The following is a 9,308-nucleotide window of genomic DNA, read 5'->3' as shown; positions in this document are numbered from 1 at the left end:
TTCACAAAAGATAGATCTGCATGTACATATATTTGACACCTCTCTATCCTAATACTCTTATTTCTCTCAAGCAGGTGAGGTCTGTGTTATTGCCCAGCTACTGGTGGCAGGAATGGGGGAGAAAGGGGCTAGGGGTCTTATCTTATTCTGTACATCACTTGATCCCAAGATAAGCTCAGGCAAGAACTGGAGCAGGGCTGATTCCAATCCACTCTGATCCAGATTTGCCCAGAACTGGTCTGGAACACAATTAGTTTCCAGGGAAGAAGAATAACAGGAAGCGTTTGTCTCATTTTAGTCAAAGAAGGTAGAGGCTGGTTACATTTTTCTCTCTTAGGAGCAACTTCAAACATGGGGGTGAGCAAAAATGCCAGCCATAGGTAGGCCCGTGGAAACTAAACTTACATCTAAATCATGCTTCAAGTGGCCTTCGTTCCTGAGACCCTGGTCCCTCTCAAAGACAATTCCAAGCTCCTCTGCGGAACCTAGGCGTGCCAGCCAACTGCTGTGCGAGGGTCAAAGGGACGCCCCCAGAGCCAGAGCTCCTCTCTCCTCTCCTACTCTCAGACCCTTTTCCACTGGAGCCCACTCAGGCCCTCGCCACAAAGAAATAACCTTGAGCTCAAAGACTGAGAAAAAAACGTTTTAATAAATACAAAAATCTTCAATAATGACTCTGCTCAGCTCAGGGGCAGCAGGAGTGAAGTGAGGGGACCCTTGGTGCTGAGTGAGGATAAATTAAAAATCCCAACAAGCCAGTGACATTATGTACAGAAGGAAAGGAGTTGGGCTTCTGAAGCAGAGGCCAGAGGGTGATGGGGCAGAAGTTGGAGTGGACATGGCCTTGGTCGGCCCTGGCTGCCCCTCACTCTTGTGGAGTTATGATTCCCAGAGGTAGTGGGGGAAGGGAGAAGAGGCAGAAAAAAGGAGCCAAAGGCACTGGGTTCCCTACAGGAGACTGCAAGGCCCTTGGCACTACTCCTTCCCCCAGCCCAGGCCCCATCCTCTTGGTCATGCAGTCTTCTGGCTGCTCTCTAGGAACCTTCAGCTTCTTTTTCCAGCTCTGGAACTGTCCTTGTTTCTGGGGCTGCTGGAGACAGAAGGGAGTAAACTTTGGAGGAGAAAGGGAATGAACGGGGTGGCACAGAGAGCCCAGCAGAGCATCTCTGTTCTCGTCCCACAAAGGTCAGAATTTTCTAAGCAAGTCAGCACATACCAGCTGTGTGACCTTAGTCTAATTGCCTAATTCCTCTGAGCTTCAGAAGTCTCCTTTGTAAAGAAAAGATAATCCATAACAATTCCACAAGGTTGCTGTAAGGGCGGAATGGAATGGCACTTCTGAAGCAGAGGGTGCTGTTCCTGGCACAGGGCAGGTGGTCCGTTCCCTCCCCAGGCAGCCCAGGCAGCCTGACTCCCTCACTTACGCCTCTGCAGTGTACAGTGGGAGCAGCAGCGATTCTCCTTCCCTGGGATGCAGGACAGTGGCAGTGAACAGTCATCCCGCTCACAGTGGGGCACCCCTGCCTGGTGCAGGACAGAGCAGATCCTGAGGGTCCCCAGAGGCACTGGGGCACAGCGGCCTTTAGCCCCTTTGGGGAAGCCTGCCTCCAGGAGCCTGCCCCCATGAGAAGGTCTGCCCATTCCAGGCCAAGTCCCTAATGCCCACCTTACACAAGCCCTCCACTCCCCGCTTACCCCACATCTGCAGGTGATGCAGCTCATCTCCCCAAAGGGTGGCACTGAGGGATGCCAGCTCTGGCTCTCCGGAAACCACTGCCCTGCAAAACGGCAGCCCCGGGGCCCATCGGCCTGCATGGGGTCCCCTAGTTGGGGTTGAGCCCCTGACCCCACTATTGGAAGGGAGAGAAAGAGAGGAGGAGGAAAAGATCAGTAGATATGAACTCTGTGACACCCACCCAGGTTTTGTCTTTGACTCTCTAGTACCTAACAGTTTCTGGCACTTAGAAGGTGATAAATTTGGATAGATGGATAGATGGATGGATGGATGGATGAATGGATGGATGGATGGATGGATGGATGGATGGATGGATGGATGGATGGACGGACGGACAGACAGATGGATGGATGGATGGATGGATACATGGGGCAGGAACCGGAATCCATCATAGCCCACTAATACATGCACATTCTTCCCACTGTGTTTAGGGCTAGGTACAGAACAGTACTCAGTAAATGCTGAATTAGTTGAGAATTCCCTTCCATCCACCCTCGCTATGCATTCCCTCACCCAAGACAAGGCAGTGAAGGGCCTTATCTGCCCCAGGAGGCCTTAGTGTCCACCCCCCTCACCTGGACACTGTTTGCAGCAGTCAGTGGGGTTGGCGCGGACAGGCTGGGCACAGGCCAGCCGGGGACACTGCACCTTCTCACAGTGCACCTCTCCAGTGTCCCCCTGTAGGGATCCGTTGTGTGAGGAGTGTCAGGAAGGAGGAGGAGCAAATAAGCCTCCTGCTTCCTCCCTCTCCTTCCCCGCACCTCAAGTAATATATCCATGGCCTTCTACTCAGAGACCCTGGGCTGGTGTGTTATATACCTGAACTTAATCCTCATTGTAGCCCTGAAAGGTAGGTGCTATCACATCTGCTTTTAGGAGAGGAAAGTGTAGCTCAGGGAGGTACAGAAAGTGCCAGGAATTACACGGAGCTAATTATCTGGCAGAGCCAGAATTCATACCTTTTCCTACAGGAAGCCAACTCTCAAAACCCAAAGGGTTTTTTCTCATATTATTTTGGTCCCTGATCCCTCCTCACCAAGGCTGGGCTTTTCTCTCCTGGCTGCCCCTCCCCATCTCTACAGACCCATCTGTGTTACGGCACTAGAGAAGATTGAGCAGCCATACCTTGCAGGTGCAGACAGCACATTTAATTAAACCAAATGGGGGCACGACAGGGTGCCACCGGGTACCCGCTGCCCGCCAGCTCCGGTCACCATCAAAATAGCAGCCTGGTGGGGGACAGTGCCCAGCTACCATTAGTACTGAGCTCATTGGCTGGACCCAAAATCAAGGCTTGAGTCTCAGGCCAACCCCCACTGTCAGGTAGGAGGCCTCCGAAGGGCCAGTAACCCTAATGAAGCATATCAAGTGTCACTGAAACCTGTGCCCCTCAGCCTTCACCCCCACCCATATATACTCTCACCATCCTGTCCCCCTCCTGGTCCCACACAAAAGCTCCTCTGAGTTCCCCATCCCAGCTCATACACGGCCAGCTCACCCTCTCCAGGGTCCCTGCTCCTCAGCAGCCCCGGCAGGTCTTTGACGTTTTGTTTCTCTGTGTAGCCAGATAAATAGCAAAGGAAGAGGGTGATCACTCTCCTTCCCTCCCTAGAGGCCTCGTTCCATACAGATGGGCCTTCCATGACCCTCTCCACCCCTGCAGGGCACTCACCAGGGCACACAGGGCAGCACTGGTCCGGTGCCTGCACTGGACTCAGGCAGCTGGGCAGTGGGCACACCACAGGGTCACAAATCACTGTGCGTCTCTGCAGGGAGAAGGGGGGCGTTGACTGGGACCCTTACCCCTGGAACCGGGCCCCAGTGCGCCCTTCCGCCCTGCCCTTCGGAGGCCTCCTACCTGACAGGTGCAGAGCGAGCAGAGCGGGTCATAGTTGGGCGCCCAGCGAGCCCCATGGGATCGCTGCTGCCCCTCGAAGAAGCAGGTATTGGGGTCTCGGGCTCGCCAGGGGCTGCCAGGTTTGGTGGATGCTGGGGTGTCAGGGCCGAGCACAGCGGGCAACGCAGGCACTGCGACTTCTGGTACATCGGAAGCTCCAGCCTTCGGTGTCCCTTCGGCTCCAGCCTCGGCCAGGCGCAGGCCTCCCACCTCGCACTGATTGGTGATGTGCACCTGGGAGGAAAGGCGGGCTGAGGAAGTGCCTGAGCTCCCTCTCGTGTCTCCACCAGCAGCAGCCAGCCCTCCAGCCAACTGTAACCGGTCCACTGGGCGCTTCTGAGCCCCACGAGGATGCTATTAGCCACAGCAATCATCCCGGCTGCCAGGGACAGTGTAGTCTGCTGCCAACCTCGTTTTTTATGTATCTTGTATGGCTTCATCCTCCCAAGCAGCCAGGGAGTTTGACACTACCATCTCCAGGGCTTGGAAAGAGCAAATGACTAGCGCAAAGGCACACAGTGCCAGCCCAACTCCGACCCATCCCCACGGGCCCTCATTGCCTGCCTACCTGCCCTCGTAACTCCCCTTGAGGGCTCCCCTTGGTGGTGATCAGCAAGGAGGCGGTGCCCTGTGCCAGGTGCTGCAGCAGCTCAGGCTCCAGGTCTTTCACCACGCCCTGTGCCTGTGAGTAGACAGGGTAAGGGAGGGAACAAGGCACTCTAGGACTGAGCCTACCAGTCCCAATCTGCAGATGAGAAAACTGAGACCCAGGGAGGTTAAATAAAGTCTCCAGGGTAGCAAAGTCTATTAGCAATGGTATGGAGCTCATAAGCCACATCTATCTGATGCCAAATCCATGGCAACCCACCCCACTTCAGGGGGCTTGGTCATCCCACCAACCTCTCTGGAGATCCAGGATATTACATACTATCCAAGGGATCCCACCAGAGAAGAACGCAGGAAGTAGAATGGATAATAAAGGGATAAGTCAGATTCATAGCCAAGTTTGTCTGACTCCTAAGCCCATGTCATCTCTGCCATATATAGCAGCCTGCTCTCTGCTTCACCTGTCAAAGACCCACACAGCCCTTCATGCTAAAAAGCAGATATTTTCCAAGCTGCCTCCCACCATCACCTCACCTCTGGGCCATAGAATCCCTTCAGCAGCCGCCGGGGCCCTGGAATCCCAGGGGGCCCAAAAAGGTGGGCAGTGATGGTGCCCTGTTCTGAGCCACCAAGCCCAGCCAGCAGCACTTCATAGTGCAGGTGACAATGGGTATCCAGGGAGAGCCAGGCATGCCCTGCTGCCTGACTCTGCACAGGGGGCAACACCAGGGCTCCTGCCAAGGGCACGGGCAGTGCTGGATCCAGACAGAGGAAAGGTAACAGATGAGAAGGTAGCCTAGAGCAGCCACTCAATCCCAGCATTCCCCATGTCCCCCAGCACAGACTCCATGAGCTGGCAGATACTGTCCATAGGCCCAGGGCTGGGAGAACAGCAAGTTTTAGACCCCTACATCATGGTAACAGGAAGGGTTTCCCAGCAGGGCCACACTAAACATCCCCACCTATATATCTCCAGATGCAAACCTAGACCTCAGGCACAGAGAAAGACACACAAGGATGCGGCCCTCTGGCACCATCCCTCACGTGGTTAGAGGACAGCAAAATGCAGGCAGACCCCTGGCGCACTCACTGTCATGGCGGGCACTGTGGCCACTAAAGGGCAGGGCAGCTACATGCCCTCGCAGCTCTCCATCTGGGAAGTCCTTGGTGGCCACGTTCAGGAACAGCTCATTCTGCAGCAGCATATGAGTCCCTCGGGCACCTAGCCCAGGGCAGACACCCACGGCCTGGGGGACAGGGAAAAGTGAGCCCTTGCTGCAGCCTGCCAGATCCTGGATAAACCCCTCCTCAGCTTTCACATAAGCCCAAAATTGTGAAGCCTTCCATGTTTTGTGCCCCCACTACATTCATACACACTTCCACACACTGGGTAAGAACCTTGCAGTCCTCAGTTCAAGTTCCTTCTCTGCCACTGTCTACCCATGTAACAACCTTGAGGAGTTATTTAATCTCTCTGATCTTTCACTTCATCTTCTCTAAAATGGGTACTGTGAGGGCCAAAAATAATATAAATATGGCAACCAGTACATTATGTAGCAAATGAGAAAGGCTCAATAAGTGGCAGCCATTGCTATCACAATTATTATATGATCTCCTGCACTGGCCTCCCTGTCTAACTCCTCCCATTTGATATGAGCTTGCTGAGGACAGGGGCCACATCTGATTTCCTTTGTACTCCAGTCCCTGGCCTGAGGCTCAATAAAAATGTGCCCAGTAAATCAATGCATCAATGAGAGAGCCTGTGAGTGAGTGAATGATGCTGAACATCCCTGGTCATCCAACCTGGCTTCTCACAGCGCCTGAATTATCAGCCATGGTACGTGGGCTCTTTGGCCTACTTCTGCCTGCAGCACTTACCATGTGTCCTCCCGGCTGGAGTCCAGCCATGTGGCACAGGACAGTACGCTGGTCCCTCCGCTGAGGCTTTGTCTCCAGTGTCATGGCCACCACCTCACTGCCTGTACCTACCACTTGTACCTGATGGACAGGGTTGGGGAGGGCAAATTGCAATGGCAAAGAAGGCCTGGGGCCTAAACTAATGCGGGCCAAAGCCCCACCCCACCCTGCTGCCTTCCCACCTCCTGTAGCCCCTGACTCTTACCTGGTAGATCAGGGAGCCATTTCCTAGCAGTTTAAGGCTGGCTGAGCCAGCTGCACCAGTCTGAACTGGGATCAGGGCATCAGCCCCACAAAGGACACTTTGCAGGACTGCAGAGGAGCAAGACAAGTGGAGGCAAGCTGGCCCCATGCCCATTCATACCCACAGCCCCCGAGATCCCCCTATACGCATCCCGGCCCCACCCCTGGCACTTTTCTATGCCTCTCAGTTGTGCGTGCTCAGGGTGCCAGGCACCATCCTGCCTCACCATCGCAGTTCTGCCTGGCAGCAATGTGTCCGCTGATACGCAGCCCTGGCCCACCTGCCCTCTCCAGGGCCATCTGCAGCTCCCCCAGTACCAGCCAGTCCATCTCCTTGGCTGTCAGGTTGGGCAGCACCTCAGCGAAGCCTGGATCCTGGGGACAGAGCAGGATATGGTAGGCCTAGCAAGAGGCCAGAGCAGGTAGCAGCAAAAGCCAGATTTTAACTCACCTGGGCTGAGGCATTGGTCTGGAGCTCTCGCAATAGCTGTCCCTGGTGTAGAATCTGGAGCCGCAAGGGAACCTGGGCTAGTTCTGCAACAACGGCACACGTGGACACCTCTGTGAGCTAGGTGCTCTCTTTACCCTTCTTACATGCCCTCCCCATATCCCACTTACCCCCACTCCTGGATTCCAGCAGCCCACGGAAGAGCAGCAAAAAATGCAAGGAGTCCTCTGTGTCACTGAGAGTGAGGAGGGTGATGCCCCCTGTGCCCTGATGTGAGGGGCCTTCCAGGGTCAGGATGGCACTGAAAGTCTCTGGGGGAGGGTGGACCATAAGAGCCCATCAAAAAAAAATCCTTCTCAGCCCATTCCACTCCTAGGGATAGAGAAGACTGAACTCCACACCCAAAAGCCATTTGCTCCCCTCACCTGCAGCCAGGGCCCGGTGCCGCATAAGAGGCCCCCAGACCTCTCCTGAAGGATGAGTGGGTGTCACAAGTGCCACATGCAGCTGTTCTGCCCTAAGGAGCCGCAGAGACAACCGAGGTACTGCTCGCCACACCCCACAGACCTAGAGCACAGAGACAAGAAGGCCATATTCAGACAGCAGGCAGGACAGGCCAGCTAAGAGGCCCAGCTCTGGCAAGAAAGGAACATGGGAAGGAGCCCCCAGGCCCTCCTAGGAAGCTTAAGAAGGGACCCTGGATCGAGATGCTGGGGTCCAAATCCTGGCTCCACCACTTACTAGCTGTGTGACCTCCAGCAAATCACATTCTGGTACTGAGCCTCAGTTCCCTCATCTGTAAAATGGGCATCATAATGTCAGTGCCTTCCTTCCACTGAGCTGTTGTGAGGACCAAAGGAAGCAATACAGAGCACACCCTCGGCACAGTGCCCACTCAGCACACTTATAATGGCGTCATCTCACCAGGCCATCCTGGGTGGGGGCTGCAGGGTGTTCAAACAAGACACTGCCAGTGGAGTCTGAGAAGCGGATCCGGGTGGGACGGTCAAGCCTAGAACAAAGGTTTGGTGAGCCTGAACTCTGAGCCTGGGCCAGACCAGCTTTTCCAATCTCTCCCAATTCTCCTGCCCCTGGTGCCCAGCCCACCCCTCCTCCCTCTTTCCCCTTTCTCACTGCCGGTAGGAGATGGAGAAACGCAGACTAGAGCGCAGCAGTGACACTCGGGCCCGTGCCACAGCCTGAGACCTTGGCCCAGTCAGCAGCGCCACAAAGTCTGCAAGGGAAGGAAGATGTCCCCTAGTGCTATCACCTGCTATGGTAGCAGGGCCAAAACCACAACCCCGGTCCCTGACGGGTCCCTGCCTACCCGTGTGGCCGTCTCCGCGCGCCCGATCCTCAGCGCCTGGCTCCCCACGGTCACTGTAGCTTCGGTGCTCTGGGTCCCGTGGATACTCAAAGGCCAAGCCCATTGGCTGCCTCTCCGTACCGCTGCGTTCTGCGCAGGGGAATGGGAGAAGGGACGCGGGCTTCAGCTGGGCACTGGGAGGGCTAGTTGGCCACTCGGTCCGCTCCATCCACCCCATCCGCAGGGCTCAGGACCAAGTACCGTGGTCCGGCCGTCCTCCTCTCACAACTGAACGGGCCTTACCCTGGGGGCAGGTCTGGCAGCAGTGTCCCGGCAGCTGGCGTGGCTGTCCGCAGGACAGGGCTGGGCACTCGGGTTTAATGTTCTTGCAGCTGACCCTGCCCGGGCCCCTCATGCGGCGACCCCACTGAGGCTGCTCGCGGAGAAGACACGAAAACCAAGTGAGTGCAAGACGCCGATCCGATCCGTAAGAACCAAGGGCTAGCGGGGGAGAGTCGTGGGACCAAGGCAAGGTGGTCCCACGGAGGCAGACCGCTCTGCTACTTAAAAGCAGCGGGAACCTAGACAAGTTACTTAAGCTCTCCGGGCCTTGGGGTCCCGATGTGTAAAATGGGGATAATAATAGTATCTACCTAGCAGGGTTGTACTACGAGTTAAGTGAGAGACGAAAAGGAGCTGGCAAAGACACTGACACATAGTGGGCGATCAATAATCAACACCTGAGACTTGAAGGGGGCGCCCCACCTACCCGTCCTTTGCCAGGAAAATATCCCAAATATCTGCAGGCTCTTTTCTTTTTCCTCAGCAGCTCCGAGTCCACTCCGACGTCCCAGAACCCCTCCGCTCCCTTACCCGCGAGGGCCGCGGCCACAGCGGGTTGAGGTCACTCACCGTCTCGCAGGCGCACAGCACGCAGCGCATCACCCCGAAAGGCTCCCCCAGGTCCGGGTGCCACGTCTCGTCCAAGGCATAGACCTTCCCGCCGAAGGAGCAGCCTGCGGGGACGGGCTTGGCTGGTGGCCGCTGTCCCGCTCCTGCAGTGTGCTCGCCCCGGGCGGCGAGGGCCCTGGGTCCCCAGGCACGCTGCGCCCTGCGGCCCCCGCCCACCCTTCGGGGTGGCCAGCTGCGTTGAGCC

At 56.1% G+C, this 9,308-nt stretch overlaps 1 protein-coding gene across 2 annotated transcripts in view; it reads right to left on the bottom strand.

Annotated features, from left to right (window-relative positions):
• Nucleotides 1-627: 627 nt before the first annotated feature.
• CHRD (chordin) overlaps nt 628-9,308 on the bottom strand; it is an 11,796-nt gene continuing 3,115 nt past the window's right edge. Inside the window, exons 1-22 of one of the 2 annotated variants that reach the window (XM_015599843.2) lie at nt 9,065-9,193; nt 8,456-8,585; nt 8,174-8,302; nt 7,981-8,080; nt 7,771-7,858; nt 7,272-7,413; nt 7,017-7,157; nt 6,850-6,932; nt 6,626-6,773; nt 6,361-6,467; nt 6,117-6,236; nt 5,329-5,485; nt 4,773-4,993; nt 4,201-4,314; nt 3,594-3,866; nt 3,408-3,501; nt 3,234-3,290; nt 2,861-2,964; nt 2,311-2,413; nt 1,696-1,850; nt 1,425-1,565; nt 628-1,090 (exon numbers count right to left, since the gene is read on the bottom strand). In XM_015599843.2, coding sequence (XP_015455329.1) covers nt 866-1,090; nt 1,425-1,565; nt 1,696-1,850; nt 2,311-2,413; nt 2,861-2,964; nt 3,234-3,290; nt 3,408-3,501; nt 3,594-3,866; nt 4,201-4,314; nt 4,773-4,993; nt 5,329-5,485; nt 6,117-6,236; nt 6,361-6,467; nt 6,626-6,773; nt 6,850-6,932; nt 7,017-7,157; nt 7,272-7,413; nt 7,771-7,858; nt 7,981-8,080; nt 8,174-8,302; nt 8,456-8,585; nt 9,065-9,094 — 2,862 coding nt within the window. In that variant the 5' untranslated portion in view covers nt 9,095-9,193 and the 3' untranslated portion in view covers nt 628-865. Of the gene's footprint in view, nt 1,091-1,424; nt 1,566-1,695; nt 1,851-2,310; nt 2,414-2,860; nt 2,965-3,233; nt 3,291-3,407; nt 3,502-3,593; nt 3,867-4,200; nt 4,315-4,772; nt 4,994-5,328; nt 5,486-6,116; nt 6,237-6,360; nt 6,468-6,625; nt 6,774-6,849; nt 6,933-7,016; nt 7,158-7,271; nt 7,414-7,770; nt 7,859-7,980; nt 8,081-8,173; nt 8,303-8,455; nt 8,586-9,064; nt 9,194-9,308 lie in introns of those variants that run through there. The other variant, XM_025042341.1, reaches the window with a different exon arrangement.

Source organism: Pteropus alecto, unplaced genomic scaffold (genome assembly GCF_000325575.1).
Source record: "Pteropus alecto unplaced genomic scaffold, ASM32557v1 scaffold88, whole genome shotgun sequence".
NCBI lineage: Eukaryota > Metazoa > Chordata > Mammalia > Chiroptera > Pteropodidae > Pteropus > Pteropus alecto.
Note: the sequence above shows the minus strand (reverse complement) of the source record. Positions and strands in the feature narration are given on the sequence as shown.